The 23,463-nt window shown below is 39.7% G+C and overlaps 1 protein-coding gene across 3 annotated transcripts in view; it reads left to right on the top strand.

Moving 5' to 3' along the window:
- Nucleotides 1-4,776: 4,776 nt before the first annotated feature.
- Nucleotides 4,777-23,463, top strand: part of CTSC (cathepsin C) — a 35,724-nt gene continuing 17,037 nt past the window's right edge. Inside the window, exons 1-4 of one of the 3 annotated variants that reach the window (XM_041730100.1) lie at nucleotides 4,777-5,052; nucleotides 6,860-7,005; nucleotides 11,809-11,893; nucleotides 15,436-15,750. In XM_041730100.1, coding sequence (XP_041586034.1) covers nucleotides 4,884-5,052; nucleotides 6,860-7,005; nucleotides 11,809-11,893; nucleotides 15,436-15,440 — 405 coding nt within the window. In that variant the 5' untranslated portion in view covers nucleotides 4,777-4,883 and the 3' untranslated portion in view covers nucleotides 15,441-15,750. Of the gene's footprint in view, nucleotides 5,053-6,859; nucleotides 7,006-11,808; nucleotides 11,894-13,666; nucleotides 15,751-23,463 lie in introns of those variants that run through there. The other 2 variants (XM_041730098.1, XM_041730097.1) reach the window with 2 other exon arrangements.

Here is a 23,463-nt window from a genome sequence, read left to right as displayed (position 1 = left end):
GAAATTCCCCACTGTAGCTCCCATAGCGCTGCACTGCTCTCATTTCTCTTTAAGAGAGAACCTATATAGGGGTGCAGTTTACTGATCGCCTCCATCTGGAATGACTTCAGGAACCACCTTGGCTTTCCAGTCAAGGTGGATGACTAAAAGCAGCATGGGTACTATGGCCTGGCCATTTCTGCCCAAGTCAAGCTCATCTTTGGGTGCCGTGACAACAGAGTTCTCTGCTAGGCTGGTTTACAACTCTCAGAGTTGTATTCCTGAGTCTCTCTTCAACCCTTCTTCCTTCCTTCCTTTCACAGGTGCCAGAACTAGATTGTAATCTGAGGCTTTCCCCTCCTGTTCCTCTTCTCTCTCCACTTACTCTTTAATGGGCACTAGTTCCTAATAAATTCTCTGAGTCTGAGTTTTATTTCCGATAAAATAGATAATATCCTCCTCATACAATTATGTGATAATTAAATGACCTAATATAGGTGAATTATCTCGGTATAATGTAAAGTCCTAAATAAAATTACTATGATGATTATTATGACTACCAATGACAGAGGTGTACACAAAACCAAATAACATGCTATAATGATATGTCAAGTTCTTTTTTTTCTCCATTTCTTAGATCTCTCATTGTTTCAATTAGCAATAATCGCGCAAAGCTAGATCTTTCATTGTTTTAATATGCATTCTAGAACAGTGGCTCTCAAACGTATGCTCAAGGCAGCAAACTTGGAGATCATGATGCTCTTTGCTCTTTACCATGAGATATAGATATATTCATGCCCATCATATTATTAATTCATTCAACAAATATTTGAGATTTTATTGTGCGCCAGAAACTGCTCAGGGTGCCAAGATTACAATAGGGAACAAGATTTGGAACCTATTGTTAATTAAGAGGAATAAGGTTTTTAATAGAAATAAGCACAATAATAAATAGTCGTATCTCCCAAGAGATCTGTATTAACTCATTTAGTCTTCTCAAAACCAGATGAAGCAGATAGGGAATAAACTATGCACATTTTATAGATGAGAAAACCAAGGCACAAAAAGAAATAAAATAACTTATTCAAGATCAAAGAGCTAGTGAGAGGCAGAGACCAGGCTTCCCTCTCAAGCAGTGTGACTTGAATCCTTGCCAATATTTAAATCAGATATTCTTAAACTGTAACTAAATCAGAAACTCCAGAAAGGGGATTGTTAAAGCACAGATTGTTGGGACTGACCCAGACATTTTCTGATTCAGTAAGTTATGAGGTAGGGGTCAGGACTTTGCTCTTTTACAAATTCCAAGTTGTGGCTGCTGCTGGTCCTCTTGGTCCTGGGACCACGCTTTGGGAATTACTGCTGAGCAACACTGCCTCTTTATAAACCTACCTGTTAAAATGATCTGAGCACCAAATTTTGGTTTGCATAGAAAATTGTTTCATATCATTTTAGGAATGGAACTTCCAGGTAAATCAACAGAGGATTATATTTTGATCACTGAAACTTGACCGAGAGTTATCTAGCATCAGCACTTGGCCAAGAATTATCTAGTATTGACACATGACCAAGAGTTATCTAGCATCAACACCAAGGTATATTGGTTCAACGACCATCTGATATTTGTGTTCTTTTTGGGAGTGGTAGGCAGAGGGAGAGAGAGAGAAAGAAGCTTAAGCAGGCTCCATATCCAGTGCAGACTCTGAAGGCCAGGCTCGATATCACAGCCCTGAGGTCATGACCTGAGCCACAACCAAGGGTCGGGGGATAAACTGACCAAGCTAGATGCCCCTATATTTGTGTTCTAACTTACTGAAATGATTTCTGTCTTCAGAGAAAAGGCACCTGCCACTTTTATCCTGATTCTACAATTTTACATACAGGCATAAAAGTATCTGAATGTCTTATTCTGTTTTCCAGTACATTGATCCATGGGTATTTTAGATGAGGAAATATGTCTTTGCATTAGAAATTTATTTAAAATATCTTTTTAATTTGTTCTTTATATTAAATTTGGTATTTTCTTTTTTTTTTATTAAGCATGTAACTAGCTTATATGTACATTTCATTTCAGAACAGTAAAGGTCTCTATAAAATATTTGTTATGAAAATAAAACTTAGGGACTGCCCAGTTTGAGAATCACTAATTTTCCTCCCTGCTAATGGAGACAGGACAAATATTTTGTTTTGAGGGGGAATAGTTTGGGAATTAGTAGATAATTGGAGATAAACTAAATTTAAAATCAAGGTACGTAAGGTTTATTTTTGAATCTCAGTAACTAGCAGTGTGACATGACATTGAGCAAGTTACTATAACCTCTGGATTTACATTTTCTAATATTAAAATGAACCCATTAGGCTAAATGTTCTCCAAGATACCTTTTTAGTTATCATTCTTTAAAGAATGATAAAAGAGTTTAAAAGACTATTTAAACTCTCTTCTCTATTAAGTATGCTACTTTGATTTTTATTTATTTATGATAGTCACAGAGAGAGAGAGAGAGAGAGGCAGAGACACAGGCAGAGGGAGAAGCAGGCTCCATGCACCGGGAGCCCGATGTGGGACTCGATCCCGGGTCTCCAGGATCGTGCCCTGGGCCAAAGGCAGGCGCCAAACCACTGCGCCACCCAGGGATCCCTAAGTATGCTACTTTGATTATACCTATCAAAGAAATTTCTAACGGGACTGTTCAATCCTGCAATATTGACAACTGAGTAAAAGTTTTAATGTTCTAACAACAAATAATATGCTTTCCCAGGGACTTAAAAAAGCAATACTACCCGGCCAGCATATCTCTAAGTGTGTTAGTTTATTACATGATTTCAACTTTTTTTTTATAATGTCAATTTTTAATCTTAAGTATGGGGCTATAAAATCTAAAAGGCCCCACCCTTGCCTTTGCAGTTTGTGCCTACAGTACAGAGTATATTCACTTCTGAGCTTTCAAGAGTAACTCCTTGGGCAGCCTGGGGGGGCTCAATGGTTTAGCCCCACCTTCAGCCCAGGGCGTCATCCTGGACACCTGGGATCCAGTACGAGGTCGGGCTCCCTGCATGGAGCCTGCTTCTCCCTCTGCCTGTGTCTCTGCCTGTCTCTCTCTCTCTCTCTCTGTCTCTCATGAATGAATAAATAAAATCTTTTTTTTTTTTTTTTTTTTAAAGTAACTCCTTGCCAAACAAATTGGCTTTCAGGCTTAGAAATCAAGATAAGATTATATAGGGGAGAAAAAAGTTTTCTTCTACCTTCTTGGCTAGGCTAAGAATTAAACTGATACGAAACAGATTAACAGAAGGAAATACAATGTAATGTACTCCTGTCTATACAGGAGTCCCACATATGTGAGCAGTTCAAAGCCAGAAAGGTAAAACCGGGTATATATGCCAACCTGAGCTAAGGAAGGGATAGGGAGCCTGGTGCCTCAAAGGGAGGGGTATGACTCACAGGGCAGTTAAGAAGAGCAGATATTTGGTAATTAAATGTTTGCACTGCCATACAGATGGGTCAGATAAAATGTATCTCTGGTAATGACTCTTAAGTCCAGGAAAGATCCCCAGTTTAGATTATTCTAGGTAGTTGAGAAGCAAAACATTTCTCTTGGCCCAAGTCTTGAGTGCCTTCAGCTCAATATAGTCCCCATGTGTAGGTGGCACATTTTGAGGAGACTTGGTCTGAACCCCTTCACTTATGCGTTTATTTTAACACCCCAGGGCAATCTGAGTGCTGTTAGGTCAGAATCTAGGGAGAACAAGATGAATAATGTGAATAATGTGCCTATTTTCTTGTAACCAGTGTGATGAGGGCAAGCCCCACGATGCAGGGACACATAAAAGGCTGTTTGTTCCTCAGTTGCCCTCGATGCTGACTCAAGGCCGGACACACTCCTTTTCCTCTGCGCGCAACAGGAGCCCCAACTTGACACCAACGGCCAGGCGAGTCGGAGGAGCAGTCACAGAAAAGGGCGATATTTGAACTAAGCAAAGAGGCACTTGAAAGGGTGCTACCTTGTAATTACCGACGGGCCGCCTGGCACACTGGGGCCCGCTCCTAAGACCAACTGTGTCCCAGCAGCTTCCTTCCTCCGGGCCTCCCGCTGTCATCTGTCCAAGGAGAGGGCGTGTGCGCGCCTACAGGTGTCAACTAAACCTCGCAAGTTTGCATTGCAACTGGATTCTCTCTCTCTCTCTCTCTTTTTTTTTTTTACAACTGAATTCTCTTGAGGATAATAAGCAAACACCATTAACAGGAAACCAGAACAAATCAAGCAAAAAAAAAAAAAAAAAAAGGCTGCGAAGGTTTTGGAAAACGGAAGGAAGCGCAGTTCTGAGGCAGCTGGGGTGGCGGGGGCAGCAAGTACAAACCTTCCAAGGGCGGGAAACAAGCGAGTAGAGTCCCCGCCGCCCTCGCCCCGCCTCTTCAGCAGCCCCCTCCCCGGGGCTGTGTCCCCGCCCCTGCCTCATCTTGGGTCGCCTCCCAACCCCCACGCTGCCCCCACCTCCGCCCCGTTACTTTGCAGGGAGCAAAGTCAAAGTGCCTGGAGACGTCCCACGGCTGGACGCCGTCGGGGCCGCTGTGCGGGCGCAGGGCGGGCGCAGCCGGGGGCGGAGCAGCGGCTCCGGAGCTCACCTGCCGGCCCGCGCCCCGCCCCGCCCCGCCCCCTCCCGCCGCCGGCCCCGCCCCTCCCGCCGCCGGCCCCGCCCCCTCCCGCCGCCGGCCCCGCCCCCTCCCGCCGCCGGCCCCGCCCCCTCCCGCCGCCGGCCCCGCCCCCTCCCGCCCCCGCCCCGCCCCCCCCCCGCCCCGCCGGTTTCCGGCAGCTCCGGCTACTTTAAGGCACGCGCGGTGCGGCCGGCCTGGCCCTGGCCCCTGCTCCCGCCGCGGGCTCGCCTCGGCCGTCGGTACCGCAGACATGGGTCCCCGGCCCGGCCCGCTGCTGCCCGCCGCGCTCCTGCTGCTCTCCGGCTTGGGCGCCGCGCACGGCGACACGCCCGCCAACTGCACCCACCCCGAGCTGCTGGGCACGTGGGTCTTCCAGGTGGGCCCCGCGGGGCCCCGCAGCGTCAACTGCTCGGTGATGGGTGAGTCGCCCCCCCCCCCCCCGGGCTCCTTCCGAGCTGTCCCGACCTCCCCCGACCTCCCGACCGCTCCTGCCAGGGGCAGCCGGGGCACTTGGGGCCCTTTGGGGCGCCCCTCCCCGCTCCAGGGCCAAGAAGGCAAAGTTCAGCAGCTGGGGACTTCTCAGTTCTCGTTTGCTTGTTGCAGTACCTAGAGACTTTTTTTCAGGAACTTTTCTTTCCCTGGGTTTTAGTGTTTTGGTTTAGTTTGGAAGAGAGTTGAGACCGGACAGTCTTCTCAGCTCCCTGTCCAGTCTGCATTTTAAAGAAAACTGTGCCCACGGAATATGAGCTCAAACAGTGGAAAATAGAGCAGGAGAAACTTTTCCTTTTGTTAGTTTGTGGGAAAACAGCCCTTATGCCTCGCGTTTTTGGTTTACACGTGTGCTACTAGTCCAAGAAAACTTCTGGTGTGGCTCCACAAGGTTTCATGTGCTGCAGAGAGATATAAAAGTTTCTCCCTTTTTCCTCTTCCCTTCCCTTCCCTTCTCTTTCCTCCTCCTCCTCCTCCTCCTTCTGCTCCTCCTTTTCTTTCTCCTTCTTTTATTGTTATTTTTAAAAAATGACTCTCTAACCAGTAATTATACTTTGGGATGCCCAGAGCCAAGCATAGCATCTGGCTCATGGAAGGCTGTCAGTAAGTATCTAGTGTGAGAACGCCACTGGCATATTCCATATGCCCTCAGATACCACATCTACACTGAGGACAAATAATTTAGTGAAGGGAGAAGAAAAAAAAGCAGTCTCAGGTCAAAAGAAGCACTCTTGTTCTGCCCAAACCCTTACCATCCTGTGGCATGTGCAGAATGAGTGAAACACCCTGCTGCAGTCTCCTTGTCAGCAGAACGAAGATTGCCAGGTCATTTGATACTAAAACAGACCTATTCAACTGTCCAATTCCACTCCAGATGGCTGTGTGGCATTTCGTAATCCTGGGCATTATAAACATCTTCAGCTTTAAACGTTGAATTAGGAGATCCAAAGCAAAGGGAGATCAGAATTTGTGCTCTTCTGTCACATGCAATCTTCTGTTTCAGAGCATTAATCTGAAACCTGGAAAACCCGCCCAGAGTGTGAAATCTCCAGATGGACACAGCAGAACTCTCAGGCAGCCTCTGCCTGTGAGCCTCTGTCTTGGACTTTAATCTAGTGGAAAAACACACAGATCTACACCCCCATATTCTGAAAGTTGAAAGCTTAGTTTCTGTCAGCACAAACTAGCTTTATAGGATAGAAACCGTGAGTTTGCTGAATGCTGTGGAAGGATTCAGATTCTGAGGTTTTGAAATGTAGAGCCATTGAAGAGAGAGATACCTCTTTTCTTCTCTGAAGAGATAATTTCCTTTGTCCTTATGATCTGATAGCAGATCCTTTTATAGTTTATGTTTGCCTTTTTTTTTTCACTACCATTTTGTATTCTACCCGTTTCTGCCTGTCACTTTAAACATCCCTTATTTCTTCTTTTCCTGAGTGGACAAATTTCTTCAGTGTTTGGATGCTTTAAGAAGATAGGGGCTGTACTTTTTGGGGGCCTGTCTTCCTGCTGGGCTACTTGCCATATCTGTATCTGTTGAGCCCTCACTTCACAGATCTGAGACCCCTGTGGGACTGTACAGATGGAGGCAACAGGGTGGAGACTGATCTCCTCGCAAGCCAGACTGGTCCAAATCCAGTAGCATGAAAGGAAAGCATTTTTAAATAATGGAAATTATAGAGATTTCCCCTCCCATTTGAAGTCAAAATAATTTTCCTTTGTTGTGCATTTTTTTAGGACCACCAGAAAAAAAAGTAGTGGTGCATCTTGAGAAGTTGGACACGGCATATGATAATTTTGGCAATACGGGCCATTTTACCATCATTTACAATCAAGGCTTTGAGATTGTGTTGAACGACTACAAGTGGTTTGCCTTTTTTAAGGTCAGTTTTGTTGGAAGTGTGTTTGTATTTTCAATGATTTGATATCTGAAGCTGCTTCTGATCAGACCCTCAGAATTTTGATTTTAGATTAAGAAGATAACCAGAAGTGACACCACCGGGCACCTGGTTGGCTCAGTCAGTTAAGTGTCGGGGTCCTGAGTTAGAGCCCTGCCGTGGGGCTTGTGATCACTGGGCTGGCTGATACCGTGCTGCTGCCCAGCATCGCTACTGCATAGCGCTAGCCTGGGAAAAGATCAATAATCAAAGTCTGGTTTGTACTGAATGTGTATAGCTTTCACACCATTGTAATGTCAAAGATGGTAAGTTGGACCGTTATAAAGTTGGGGACCATCTGTGCTATAATGTGCTAGATATATAAATGTGACTGACTTACTTTATGAAGCTGTGACAAAGAGATGGAGAACTTGAGTTACTCCTTGGGCTAAAGTCAAAGGTAGCCCTGTCCGTCTAGCTTGTTTTCTTCTTTCACTGGGGAGGACAAAGTGTTGTCCATTCTTCCGTTCTAACACAGTGCTTCCAATTGCAGATACATTCTAGGATGAAATGGTTTACACACATTGCAGTCCATCCCAGATATCCTTCTGAAGTTGGAACTTTTCCTCTTAGCAGAGTGTTCACTGGTTTAAGTAGATTGAGGACACAAGCCTGAGACTCACTGTTTCTTACTATAAATAAAGTATAAACAAACAGACTTTTTCATGGAGGAAGGTTTTATAGTCTTTAGAACATCTGGTAAGAGTTGGCCAATTATAGGGATTCATGGGAAAGTGGAGAATGAATCTGTTAAAGATGATGAAAGCACCAAAAAAGCACCAACAAGAGAGTAACCTCTAAATTTATTGTGATTTCTCATGATCTAATCATTAGGATATGGTGTTACGTGTTAACATCTAAGCCAACTAGTTTTCTTGGAATAATAGCTTATTTCTCCTGAGAATCCCTCTTTAACATGGAGGAAAAAGAAAGGCGAGAACAAGAGGAAAAAGTTATACCCTCTTGCCTGGATTGGCTGGTCTGATAATCAGCTGGTGGGAGCTGATCTGTCCATTTTGAGGATCCAGTTGAGGGCTGGCTATTCATTTTATTCATTGGAGCCCATGCTTAACCATTTATGAAACATTTTACTATCACCCCAGGATACTATTTATTTAAAAAAAAAAACATGAACATATCTATACGAATTTTTTTAATCGTAATATGTAGATGATAAGAATAATTCAATCTGAATATAATCGTTGGTCTGTATATCGATGAGCCTAGGACTCTACAGACCTATTGTAGGTACTCCACGATAACGCTTCAAAAGTTCTTTGCAGGTTGAGAACCACTTGCCTATGGAATTGATGTACAAGCAAAGAGCTATTCAAGACAGTTGTTCACTGTGTACTCTACCTTCCCTCCCCCTTGTGCTTTTTTGCTTGACACATATTAGGTACTTAGTTGATCATTTGTTTAAAAAGAAATGAATCAATGAAGTAGAACTCAGTTGAGAAAGAGGTTGAATAAAAAATTAAGTATTAGACTATTTATAAGTATAGATGAGTAAATTAAGTGTATATAAGTATAGATGAGTAAAATAAAACTATTTAAGTGTTAGTTATATGTAAGTATAGATGAGTAAATAAAATAGTTTTACACTTTTGGCTTAGAAAATTTTTTCATTCTTCCCTTCTATAGAATGGGAAAACTGTTGGGCCTACTTCTAAAGTCACCATTTAATTCTCTGAGCCATAACCAGAAATTGATATTGGCAGTTTCCCTATATTAATACTTTTCCATCAGTTTGTCTGCTCTCAGCTTAAATAGGAATCCAAAGCTGGTAGGGACAGCGGGAACAGCTTGTGGCTGAAGGGGGAATCAGAATACCTCTTTGTATTTCTCTTTAAATCACGGTATAAGCAGATTCAGTATTTTTCCATAGCTTCAGAACATAAGTCATAGGTCAACAGAGAGCCACTTTGTAAAGCCAAATGAGGTTACAAGTGTAATCAGCCACATGTCGGGAGAATCAATATATATACTGTTGTAGGATAGAAGCCCACCTAATCCTAGGCTCCTGGAAGGCATTCACTGAATAGGAATAAAAATAGGAAGAGTGTTCTTCCATTAACTGATTTCAGTATATATTTTTAAGTGCCTAATTTGACCAGAACCATTATCAGGCTGTTCTCGTGCTGAGAAATCCATCACTCTGACTGATCAATAGTCAGACCTTGTGATAGGATCATAATTTCAATAAACAGAGTAGGAGAGGGCAGCCTGGGTGGCTCAGTGGTTTAGCGTTGCCTTCAGCCCGGGGCATGATCCTGGAGACCCAGGATCGAGTCCCATGTCGGGCTCCCTGCATGGAGCCTGCTTCTCCCTCTGCCTGTGTCTCTGCCTCTCTCTCCTCTCTGTGTATTCTCGTGAATAAATAAATAAAATCTTAAAAAAAAAAAAGAGTAGGATATATATAAGATACTTGGCTTTAAAATTTCTCTTAATATAATCAAGTAGTTCTAGGTAAACATGTTTTGCAGAGTGATAAAATCTATGTGCCTTTGGCAAATCTCAACTGACAGAGTAATGGGGAACTGAATTTTTAAAAATTTGAGAAAAACGATAGACTGGAATTAACTGTAGGTCATAGGAGAGGCAAGCAGTTTTGGTGATACTGGCTGGCCAGAAAGGCTTGCTGTCTTTTACCTCACACCTCAGGGCAATTTCCTGCATTGGTGCTGGGGAGACCAACTGGGTTCTAATTCAAGAAAAATGCAAACCTATTTAAATGAGCAAAGCACATGTGGCTTTTTTTACAGACTTAGAAGATCTCTTTTAAATGAAAATTATTTTTAGAAATGAAAATTTGCCAAAACATAAGCAGTATTTATTTAAAATATCTTCTGTAAACTATGACATAATCTATTCAACCTACCAGCGTCAAAGAAACATCTGCCATTTTTGCCATGTATATTGTCTTTATTTTGTATGTTGTTGGTCTATAAATCAATTGGATTTCCACTTCTGTCCATTGACTCATACCTGACCCTACCACTTGTTTCCTTTTGCCCTCTTCAGATATGCTTTCATAAGATGGCATATTTGCATTCCATTGCTTGTTACTGTTGCTGCTTGAGTTTGCTGAGCAGGTAATCCATGCAGGGCATTTTGTTAGACTGCTGGTCAACCTTTTCCCCAGACTCTTCTGCAGCTCAACAGAGCAGATAGTTTCCACTTCATTCTCCCTGCATTCCAACTTTGAAGCAATTGTGACACTACTACCATTGCTAGGAATTTGCTTTATTAAGTTCTCAGGCCTTACCTGGAAAATGGGCATTTTTCATAATTTGAGGTTTGTAAGTTCTTTGTGTGTGTGCATGTGTGTGTGTATGTGTGTGTGAGGTTTTACCTGCTTGAGAAATTAAGAGTGAAGTGGGTATAATCTTTTTTATGTAGGACTTCAAGCTAGGTAAAAGCTTGGAAGGAGATAAATCTTGACACTGAAAGTTTTTGGATAGTTGGAGTTTGACAGGAAGTACTAGATATATATTCTTAAAAGATATGTTTTTCTATTCAACTTCCCACATACATTCCATTATATGAACCCTTTATAGGGGGTTATGAACTCACATGCATTTAGGGCCCACCCAGCCACATACCTAAGCATTTGAAATGACCTTAATGTAAAAGAGTAAGGAAGTAATGAAATCTATGACAAAATGGAAACGTTCTTAGAGACATTCATATTCAGTTTTCTTTTAAAATAATGTATTGGCCAAAATAAATGACAGTACTATCTGCATAGTTTCCTAGAGTTCTCAAATTTAATTGCTTTACCATTTGGTTATCATCAGCAAACCCAACAGATTGGCACCCCTTGAGAGCACCTGCAGATTAAAAGCAGCCAACCTCTTAAATGAAACAGAACATAATGAAACAATATTTAATTATGGCTGACTTGGTGTTGGGTGGATAAATGATTTTTTATGCTTTTATGTATATTCATTTTTTAAGATGAACATGTATAAAGCTCCTCTGTACATATCTAGTCTAATTGTAGATAAAGGATGTCATGAAAGAAACTAAGTCCCAAAGAACACTAGAATAGACTTTCTAGCCTTTTCCCGCTTTTCATTTCATTTTCTCAGAGGCTGTAAAAAGAAGCAGTAGAGCAGGAACTCAAGATTTCATTTTAAAGATTAAGTGACTCAAGGGATAAAGAAGATGTGTACAAGGGAAACAAGACTCATGGCTAAAAATTTTATTTTATGACCATCAAGCAAATTTCATTGATTTTTATTTGGGGCCCACCAGTCTTAGTAGAAGTCTAAACTGAAAAAACGTTTCCGTGGGTGTTTCTTAAGCAAGCTGGTATTGGAAATGAGCTGTATGTTGGGAAAGCCACACCAGAGGATTTATAGCACATTTTGTGTGCTAGTGACATGTAAATTTCAAGCTTGTTGCAACAGCCAGAAATGCCCATCATGTTTCTACAAGTAAAGATTTGGGAATCTTGTCACATTTTTTCACTCTGCTTTCTGGGTTCTGGGTTTAGATCTAACAGTTCAGCTTTTAGAATACTTGTTTTTTTGGGTAATTTACTTGTTTTAAAATAAATTCAGTATACTGAGATCCAGATTTTGTATTTTTTAAAATTTTAACAACTTGGGCTTTACTGTTAAGAATGTTTCAATTTAGAGAAAGGATCCAAAGTTTAATAATCCATGCCTAATTTTGTTTTCTTTCATGATGATGCTTAATCTTAACATAATGACTTAGTTTCCCATTGTGAACTCTTCATAGGATGTCACTGATTTTATCAGTCAGTTGTTCATGCAGCTGGGAACTGTGAGGGTACATGATTTGAGACATCTGAGGAACAAACTGGGTGAGCTGCATTGAAATTTTTAACTTCTTAAAGGCCAGCAATGTTTGTTGACTGATCTGGGAGACGGAGATGGATACTGGAGAGACTAGGGTGTTAGTACACATTTCTTGCTTGAGCCTGCTTATTTGCTATTCTTACCTGCCTGCACTATTTTATATAAGTGATCTTTCTCTTAATTATATTTGCACACATTGAATTGGTTCCCCCAAGTCTTATGCTCATAACCTAAGCAGATCTGAACTCAAAAAAGTTAAGACCCAGCTAAGAAAAGGTCAGCTGAAGATTGTTTCACTTCCTTGAAGTAGCTGTGCTATTCCTCACATTGCTAATTTTTTTTCCTAAAAGGACTCAAGAGGGAACCATGTGAGGCTCTGACATTTGTTTGTCCTCTAGTAGAGAGGGTGGCTCTTCCAGAGAAATGGACATACCTGCCACTCATCCCTGGGAGAGTCACCCATCTTTTTCAAACTGGTTCCTGCTCAGAACATAGACTACTGAGTAGGAGGAAGAGGATCGTTTTCACTCTTTACATTCTCTTCACACTTAGACGAGATGTTTAAATCATTGCTGTCTCCGGATCCACGAAGTTAAAGGTCTTAATATTTTTATGGGAAAAGAGAGTAAAGTTGACAGGGACTTAACCATTCCTTGCATTTTAATACAATATTACTTCCCCTTTCCTTACCTCCTTTACTAGCTCCTAAGTAGAGAAGGGAGATGTGAAAAAGGGAACGGAGCCAAGTATCGAAAGTGCATAGCTTTTCCCATATGAGCATTTTCCAAACTGTTAATGGCCCAATAGACAGTGGCCCACACATCTACTGGTAGGAATTGCTCATCGATTCTCTTCACCTCATCTTGTGAGGTGGTTCCAGGTGGCCACTATTGACAGATTAAAGTGGAAATTAGAGCTGAATTTTTTTTTTTAATTTTTATTTATTTTATGATAGTCACACACACAGAGAGAGAGAGAGGCAGAGACACAGGCAGAGGGAGAAGCAGGCTCCATGCACCGGGAGCCCGATGTGGGATTCGATCCCGGGTCTCCAGGATCACGCCCTGGGCCAAAGGCAGGTGCCAAATCGCTGCGCCACCCAGGGATCCCTAGAGCTGAAATTAATAAGCTTTTTTTTTTTTTTTTCTGAATTCCTGATAGTTGAATAAGTATAGATTGTGTTGAATTATTTCCTTTATTTCAGAACTTGTCAGAATCTTTAATATATTGGATGGTGGTAGCTTAGGAGGAAGATAAAATAGGAAACTTTCCCAAAATAAGTTCACCATTTTTTCCTCACAAAAAAAATAAGGTATTCTCAGAGTGTAGTTTACAAAATTCTGTCTTAAAACTCTCACTCTTCCTTCTAATTAGGGGGATACCTGTATTAGAAGATAAGCCCTTCCCATCCTCCAGTATTTGCTCTGTTAATGGGATAAATAGCCTTGTACCTGCAAATAAGGATCAAAAGTTGCTAGATTAGCCTTCCAAGTGCATTTCAAAATTATATTAGATTTATACAATGATAATTAATTTCAAATGCATCTGCATGTGCTTCTTGAGCATGTTGGCTGTGTGCATGATACATGTGGCTTAAGCATTCAGCTTTTGAGAATGGCAAATTTGTGTCTTAAATAGCATTAAAAATTTACCAGTATTTCAAATACTATAACTTTTTTTTTAATTTTTTTGTTTTACTTAAATTAATATGATTAAATATTTTTAAGAGACAGTATGATTCTTGTTGGCTTGTAACTCTAGTTTTTATTGTCTTTTAGTTGTTAAATAGAGCATCTGTTGAGGGGCTCTTTTAAACCAACAGCCAAAAAACAGACTGTGGGGCTGAGAGGCAGAGCAGCATGCAGCCGTGGACCTGCCTAACTCTAACATCTAGCAGAGGCCTCTGGCAGCTACATTCCCTTCTGGAGTCTTTCTCTGCATGTAAAATGCTGAGGAGTCCTGGTGACCTACCTCCAAGGCAGCTGCCCTCCTGAACATTTCCTTGGAAAGCAGCAACCGCCATTTTGAAATGGAAACAAGCAGAGACTACACAGGAAAAGGAAAGAAAAATCTGGAAGTCTTAGGAGGCTTCGCCATTCAGCCTTTGAATAAAAGGAACAATATACAACTCAAATTTTTCCCCTTTGAATATTACTCCATTGAAATAATTTTTTCCAAACTTATTAGGATTTGAATTTTGTGTTTAGTTTTGTTCATAGTACAGATTTTATTCCCAGTTAAATTATCTTTGTGTATGCCTTCTTTCTCTAATTACCTTCAGGAACCCCAGCACTTACTATAAGGAGAAAATGCTTCATGATATCTTGAGATGGACAGATACATTATTGGTGGAAAGATGGTTCTACAGAGGACTTGTTTTGGGCGGGGGGGGGGGGAGACAGGCCTTCTGAGATAAGTCAAACTGCTGAAAGGTATCTTTGCAGCTCCTAGGCCTGCATAACCCTGGCCAGAAAGATGGAGTGATTAATACTTTTTTCTTTTTTTTTTTTTTTTTTATTAGATGCCAGCTTTGTACTAAGGTCTTGACATGCTTATCTTACAAAAAGCTTATGAAGTAGATGTTACTGGCTTTATTTTTATAGGTAGAGAAAATTATTCTCTTACAGTGCTTAAGCTCATGCAGTGTCTACTTGTAAAATGACAAGGGATTAGTCTCTCAAGCTTAAGGACCTCCCTAAGGCTTAAGAGTAAAAGAAAAGCCATTTCACAAGGAAGTAATGGTACTCGGAGTGACATTTCAGTAGATTTTCTGGTGAATCCCAGTTCAGAAACATCACGAATGTTAGTTTAATGGAATGATTGCATTGCATTGACTCCTTTTGAAATTTTAGTAGAATTGGCTTAAAACTTACATTTCCTTACCAAATTAGACTATATCCCTTCTTTCATTTTCAAGAGGAAAACTTACTTTCTTTTGTAGTCCTCCAAATTGGAAGGAGAGTTTTGTAAGCTTCAAATTAATTACAAATTAAGTGCTCTTGCCAAGTTAACTTCTTTCAATTACACTATTGTTCACACTGATCGCTATCTTTTAACTTGTTCCTACTAAACAATGTACTAGTTTCCTGCTTAGTTCAGAATTGATTAATATCACCCTTGGTAAACTGAAAATGTGGGGCTACACCCAGTCCTTATTTTTCTGGGTTTTTCTCCTGTATCTTTACATGAATGGAGGAATTTCTAGATACCAAATTTTTGTCACGATTTTATTGGTTCAGATAACGTTTTATGAAATCCGAAAGGCACTGCACTGCTATTCTGGGAAGGTTATGTCTTATAAAAGTGAACTAAATGCATACCTGACTACTTATACCTGGATACTTTCTTCCATCCTACCTCTGGACATGATAATTCATCACTCAGGACCTTGATGCCACCTCTGTGAAACCCTGTCCAGATCTCTCCATTAGTGGGAGAAATTCCATTATTTTGGTTCATGTTGTACTTTATGATCACCTCTGCTCAGGTTGTATTACGTTAATTGGTGTAGTGGAGTGATTGGATGCATGTTTTCATTTTCTTTCAGACTGAAAATCTGTAATCTCCCTGTGTGTCTTCAAAATCCAATTACACAGGACTTTATAAGTGTTTGGAAAGTTGACCGCACTTCTCTTATCTCTTCAAAAGATTTTCACAAGTATTACCAGTTTACAAAGAATTGGTTCTATAGGATTCTAGAAGCACAAATCAGGAATGATGATATATTTATATTTTTGGGTCTATGTTCTAAAAAAATACCAGATTATCTGGCTCCCAAGTTCTAAAAGACTTGTGTATTTTCAACCTAATTTCCAGGATGTGAATATTGATAAAGCAGCTAATGTGTATTAAGAATATATTTCATATGAAATTTAAAGTCATCTCTACCAAAGTGTTTTTTTCCATTTCTCTGAGCAACTTTGCATGTAAATTTTTGGATTATGGAGAAGAAGACTTGGTGGGTACAGAATTATGGATATTTGTTTTAGGAGGTGCCATAATATATATAATACTGTAGCATTCTTGGTCATAATTGCTTGTTTGTCTTCTCTGGTCTTTAAACTCTGAGCGCAGGGATCAACTCTGTATTACTAACCATTTTATTCCCTATGTATAGTGTGATACATGATAAATAGGCCTTCAATAAATATTTGTTGAAGAAAGGAATCGAATAATGTTCGTTGTCTTGTTCTGTTGTTTCATTGATATGTTTCTGGGAGTATTGTTACCTGTATGTACAGAGTCTGTCGCAGATCCTCAGACCATAGGTGTTGAATTACATGGTAGGAAACAAGACTTTTAAATTTTGTTTATTTACATTTTAATACTTGTGTAGAGGCCAAGTATTAATACTACTGTATTTAATTAATACTACTGTAGAGGCCAAGATGGGGCTCAAAGTTAAAAACAATAAAGTTCTAACTTTGAGAATTACTCAAAACTGAGTTAGCTCTCGGGGTAAAGAGTGAGCTTTATGATTGCAGGGGTTCCCACAGCCTGGAGAAGCAACAACTAGAACTACCCTGGAGTGCTGTAGGTTCTGTCCTTCTTACTCTGCTTTGGGGACAGTGAGAAGGACCCTAGCCAAAGGTGAGATTAAGTCAACTGAGATTGCTTCCAGTCTCACAGTTTATGAGCAAGGAAGTGAGGAATGAGCCAAAGGATTTTGACTACTTTGTTGAGAGCTAAACTGCTGTTTTAACTAGTTCTGGAATATATATTTTGGTTGAAACGGAATGTCTTTTAAGCACTGGAAATAAATAAATTTATGACCCTCCATTTCCACAGTTCCTTCAGTAAAATGCTGGAAGGTATTTGGTTGCAACCACTATACTGATTTGCTAGCAGTTTCAAAATTCTTAGAAATTCAACTTTTTAAACAAATGGTTAAATCTAGTTAGAAAACTAGAGCTTAATCCTAGAAATTGACAGAAGGAAGTTTGTTTCTTTCTGAGGAAAAATGTAGTACTCTTGGATAAGTTTGGCAAAGTATCGATTTAGTAAAATGTACCTTGTTCTCATTTGTTTTGCTTTATTTACTCACACTCCAGACCTGACAGCAAATGAAAACAGTTAATCTACATTTATGTAGACATATACAGGAAACAAAGGGCAAAACTTGAGTATATTTTTTGTTATTCAGTGTTGCTGGAATATAATATCTCTACTTACATGCTTTACCATTAAATCCTTAAACTTCAGGTGTTCTTTTCAGAAATGGTGAATGATCTTGATGGATGAGACCTGGTTCACCAGATGTATTATGTATTCCACAATGTGTATAGGTACATTTTAAAAATTATACACATGTACTACTGTACTGATGTTTCTATCAAACACATGGCATAATATTAAATGTTTAAATATTTGATTCACTTACTGTCACAAATATGGGTCCTGCCAAAATATTTTTCATGATGACATCCTTTGAAAGTAATATAAAAATATGCTTCATTATCATAAGAATATTAACTATAATTTTCATTACTGAAAATTTTCAACATTTGGAAGCAGTTTTCTGCTTAAAATCTTTATAATATTTCAGCATTAATCCATTTTATTAAAAGTATGAAAGTGTCACGGGTTTAATAAAGTTTAGAAAGATTACTTTTTGGTGTTAGGGTTGGTAATAATTTAATGGACAATCTTTTAAATTGATGTATAGTTCACACAACATTATGCTAGTATCAAGTGTAAAATACAGTGATTCAATAACTCTGTGTTAGGCTATGCTAGCCACAAGTGTGACTGGATGAATTTTAATGGAAACATTTGCTTTATTGATAAATAAGATTAAAAGCTGAATACTGCAGTGATGGAACCATTTCAAAACACCTGATTTCAAAAACAATATTTTTATGTGGCTGACCACTCATATTAGGAATAGGGCAAATGTAAGCTTTGCCCTTTTTTTTATGTCTGCTTATATTTATTTGCAAATTTTGGTTTCTCTGCAAGTATTTTAAGCTGCTTATTCATTTTTTGAGAATTAGGTTAATTAAATAAATCAGTTTAGACAGGTACATGTGAAAAGGAAGATGCTGTGTCCTCACCATTGCGTAGGTAAGCATACTGTGCCTGGCAGGTGAACATCAGACCCTGATGAAACTGAATGTTGGTGTCAGTGTTGCTTTGTATATTAAATAACAGTGGAGGGATCCCTGGGTGGCACAGCGGTTTAACGCCTGCCTTTGGCCCAGGGCGCGATCCTGGAGACCCAGGATCAAATCCCATGTCGGGCTGCCGGTGCATGGAGCCTGCTTCTCCCTCTGCCTATGTCTCTGCCTCTCTCTCTCTCTCTCTCTCTGTGACTATCATAAATAATAAATAAAAAAAAAGGAGCAACTGGCTCTTTAAAAAAAAAAAAAAACAGTGGAAGTTGGCTTTCAATTTTATTTATATAAAATTTACAAATGTAAATAAATATTCTATTTATCCCAATATTCCAGTGGGTCATCTTTTCATCTCAGTTTGAAAGCCACTGGTTGACAGGATAGGGACCCATATCAGCCGTTCAGGTGACAGGTTGGGCTTAAGTGTTTAATTCTTCCATATACAGATGAAGTCTGAAGACAACTTTGTATCCCCCACGGTAACAGAAAGTAGTACTTATATTGTTGCATTTTGCGTATTTCATAACTTTTTAAATTCTTCACACTACAGGGTCCTCTTGATCCTTCGAAGGAATCCAGTGAAGTGCAGGGATGAAGAAATTAGGGCTTCTTAGTTTGGCTTGCTCAAGTTTACATAAATTATAAGTGGCAGAACGAGATTTTGAAGTACAAAGTCCTTTTTACGAAACTGCTTTTTTCCCCTAGCTGGTGCATTACATCAAATATGCAGATATTTGCCAAGTATGTTATTGATCAAGGAAACAATGGAACAAGTTGGTTTTAAACCTCTCAGTGTCAAAAAGCAGGTGAAGAGAGATCCAGGATAAATAACTTCACTTCTAAAATTCCCAATCTGTTGTTTTTCGGTTAGTTAATATTACTAGGTAAATGTAATTGGAGACTGGGTAAAATGAGTGGAAACTTGAAGAGGGCATTGAGAATGTTTGGAAATCCAGTGGTCATCATGAAGAAGCAAATGTATAGTAATGGAACCCTAGTAGCTTCCTGAGCCTAAGGGCTGGCGTGTGGAATGTCTTTATGTTTTATGCAATTATCTGTTTGTTGAAATTGGCATAAATGAATAGAATCTTAAATTATACCATCTGTGCAAGACTCTGTTCAGACACTGATGTTTACATAAATGAAATAAATAAAAACTCTTAAAATTTTTTTTGGGCACATTTTGAGCTGGATAGTGTAGCCAGAACTTCAACTTCTTAATTGGTAATAATGTCAGAAATCACATAAAAAGTATTTAATGATAGCAGCAAAAATGACATACCATGAGAACGTTCCATGGCACAGTGTGTGGCCATCTCAGTTTGTAAGGTCCTGAGCACTTGGCTTCTGGGGTGGTAAATTCTTTTCTACTCAGTCCTGCACAGTGATATTAACCCTGGCCTACCTTTTATAAGGTAATTTCAGGGTCTCTGTGATATCTAAGAAACACTGCCCATCTGTTACAAACTTCATTATCTTTCCTGAATTTCTGTATTATTGCTAAATAGGATTTGGCATTTGTTGTTCTTTGTCTTCATTCATTTATTCACTCATTCCATAACTAATTGCTTCCTACTGCCAGTTTCCTAGTTCTGAATAAACAAAAAATCATGCTCTTCCAGTACTTGTTTTCAAGGACAGAACCACCTAATAAGCTGATATGAAAATTAAATGGGTTAGTATATATAAAGCAGAATCTATGAGGTAGGGTCTATTATAATTTTCTTGATTTTATGGATGAGGACACAGAAAGGATAAGTAACCTGCTTAGGATCACATGGCCAATAAGTGGCAGAGCTGGATACAGTCTAGGCAGTCCAGCCTGAAGACCATGTCTGTGATGTCCACTCCCCCCACCCCCATCAAAGACCCTTGGCAGAAAATAGTAAAAAGATTGAACTAGCCAAGGCAAGATAGATATCTGAACTGCGAGGAAGGACCATACCCGTTAGAGCGGCTGGAGAATATAGGTGCTTTTAAAGGGCTGTGGACAACAATTTGGATTCGACTCATGGGAGTCCATTAATCTTCTCCAACTTTTTTTTTGAAGCACAGTGGTAGAGCAATGATCCTATAGCCTGTGAGCCCATATTTGAATTCTCTCTTTTCCATTTACTTTGCAAAGCCACTTTTTTTTTTTTTTTCATGAGAAGAGTATTGGCTGTTATCCCAGGGAATCATTGTGAGGCTCAAATATTATGACAGAAACTCTTCGCAAATTGGGATTTAAACCTTTGCTTTGTTGGTTTCTAGGTATCTCCTCTCTGTTTTTGGTAATTGACCAGTGTGTTTACTTCTCTAGCTCTTCATGCAAAGACAAAGGGTATGAAGATGTGGTTTGTAGTATTGGGAAGAACCCTTGGTTCTAGGAGCCCTTGGTTATAAATTCTAGTTTGACCACCTTTTTTTAGGGCTCTTTTTTGTTCCCTAAGACTATATTATCGCTCTGTTCCCTTGAACCTCTAAGATTTATGAATGACCTATAAATTATTTATAAAGTGTGAACTGATAGGTAAGTGCTATAGTGCTGTGCTGTTGATGAAGAATCTAAAGTCCTTAAACAGATACGGTAAGAGAGTGCAGCAAAATTAGTCATGCTTTGGTGAATTTTTTACCCCTTTCAAAATAACAAGTTGGCGTTTCTATCACAGGGAAAGTTTGGGGTTAGACGTGGTGCTTGTTAACTATGACTCTGTTATGTTAACCAGGTGCGCAAAACCACACTGATGAAAAACATGGGGCCCAGTTCTTCCAATTTGAATGCCCCTAACTGTTTTGGTATGTTGGGAAAGTTATTTCATCTGTGATCTAAATTTCTGCCTAGATGGGGAAGTTTCCCGGGCTTCTTCAGCATGGTTAGCTTGTTGAACCACAGGATGTTGTAATGAGTTACTTACATTTGTTTCTTTGATTGAATTGTGAGCCTCTTAAGGGCTGGAGCCACCTTAGTACATATTTGTGTTCATGCCTAGGACATGCATAGTGCCTGGAGAAAATGTGATAATAAATACTTGACAAATAAATGAAAGAACTCAGCAAAATACAAGATAACTTTTTTTTTTTTTTTCCAGAAAATGCAATCCTAATTCCAAAGAGATGAGAGTTAGCAGCCACTAACAACACCTGGACCATCCCTCAGGGATGTCCTCTTCTAGGACTTTGTAGGCTGTGAGTCTTAGGAAATAAGGGTATTTTTTAAAGTGATTGATTTCACAAAGTTTATGTAACAATCTTCATTTTATAAATAAGAAAATTCCACCCAGAGAGCCATTTCACCTTTTATTTCCACATTTCAGAAAATGATATATATATATATATTTGTATTCAACTTAAGCACTGTTTTGTAATTTTTTCTTCTCAACATGGGTTTTCTTTTTTATGGTTTTGGAAGAGGGTTTGATGTATTTTTTTTTTTTTCTTGTAAGGCCAGATAGTAAATGTTCCAGGCTTCGTGGGCCTTTGTGTTTTCTGAGGCAACTGCTCAGTCCTGCTACTGTAGCATGAACGTAGGCCTAGACAATGTAGACAGAAGTGGGCCCTCTTATGCTCAGTAAAACTATATTCATAGAAGCAGGCAACCTTGGGGCAGGCACCTGGGTGGCTCAGTGATTGAGCATCTGCCTTCTGTTCAGGATGTGATACTAGGATCCAGGATTGAGTCCCACGTCAGGTTCCTGCAGGGAGCCTGCTTCTCCCTCTGCCTATGTCTCTGCCTCTCTCTCTGTGTCTCTTGTGAATAAATGGATAAAATCTTAAAAAAAAAAAAAAAAAAAAGCAGGCAGCCTTCTCTAGCTTTGCTTTTGCTCACCTCTCTCCTACAGAGCTCAAATGCTGTAGAATCCCATGTGAATTTTTAATTTACTTATTTTTTTTTTTATACATGAACATTTAGGACACTGTTTTGTTCTTAACTTTTCCGTTCTCTTGCAATGAGTGTCTTCCTACACTTAGCTTCTTTTTTTCATTTATGTGTATCAGACAATTTCAGTAAGGTACATTTCAAGAACTCTTGAAAGTCTTGTCAGATTGCTCTTTAGAACCGCAGGGGTTGGGAAGCCTTAGCTTCACCCCACCTGGCCTGGTCTGAAAAGCATGCCCCAGGGATGGGAACATGATCAGGAGCCTGTGCCAGAGAGCAGCTAAATAGAGTACTGAGGGGTTTAGGTTACATCATTTGAGGTTACCACTATTAGTGCAGTTCTGAGCTATACAAATAGCAGTTGTGTGTGGTTTTGACATAATAAATATACATTTTATTGGCCTTTTCACAGGACATATCCTTTACTGTTGCAGCTCAGTCTTATCCTAGGCTTCTATTCAGTGTTCCTCACCCTGAGTTGGGTCTTTGGCAGGGACATAAGGAGTGGTGAGCTGAACTCATGCAAGTGAAGATATTCTTAGCCAGAGGTGGATAAACAGGTTTCACAATATCATGAACCACCAATACTGATGTAAATTTTAAGAATCTATGAGTACTCCATAGTAACTTATCCTGTGCTAGGTAGCTTAGTGGATGGTGAGGCCCAAGATTCAAATCTAGTGCTTTGGGGTTCTAAAGCCAGACATTTTTAACACCGTTCCGAAATAAATTCAGAGAGTGTCAGATGCAATAAGGTAATTTTACTTTAAGTATAGTTTTGCCCATAGATTCCTCTAAACTCAGGGTTTGCAAACCACAGGACTGTTTTTTGTAAATAAAGTTTTATTGGCACACAGCCTAGTTCATTTTTGTCTGTGTTCCCTATACATCTTTCATAATGCAGTGATGGAGTTGAGTGGTTTTGACAGAGGCCTTATAGTTGGCAAATCTTAAAATATTAATTTTCTGGCTTTAAAAAAAACAGCTTGCTAACCCCTACACACAGGTAAAGTAATATCCATCATATTAATTAGAAGTTCGCAAATGATGACCCGTGCACCAAAAATAACCTGTGTATTTAAGGAAAGTATTGCAACACAGCTCACTTCGGTGTCAATTTGTTTATGTTTTATCTGACTGCTTTTGGGCTTCTGTGCCATTAGATTAAGTCAATGCCTTGAAACGAGCCCAAATCCCTCCTCGCTGGAATTTAGCATGACTTTTTTTCCTTTCTTCCTCCTATTCCCTGTGCTGTCGTTCTGGATTATGTGTCCCTCCTACCAGAGGAGATGTTACAACATGAGGGTTTGTAAACTCTGGAGCCAAAGTATGAGTTGAAATTCCAGATCTATCACATTGTAAGTGTTTTTCAATATTAACATTGCAGTGAGACAAAGGGCCATATGAGTGAAATTAAACGAGGACAGTATTTAATAATCAGGTCCCTCTTAGCGCTTCCCTAATCAGAATTTCCTACTAAATTGTGAGGTTGACAAAGGAAAGAATTCTGTTTGGTTACATGGAAATGTTTCCCTCTTTGTTTCATAGTTTGTTGGAGTCCATATTCTCGGAGTAGAAAAGTATAGTCTGACAGCCTGAGCAG

This window comes from Vulpes lagopus, chromosome 15, assembly GCF_018345385.1.
Source record: "Vulpes lagopus strain Blue_001 chromosome 15, ASM1834538v1, whole genome shotgun sequence".
NCBI lineage: Eukaryota > Metazoa > Chordata > Mammalia > Carnivora > Canidae > Vulpes > Vulpes lagopus.
This window is presented reverse-complemented; position numbering and strand designations above follow the sequence as displayed.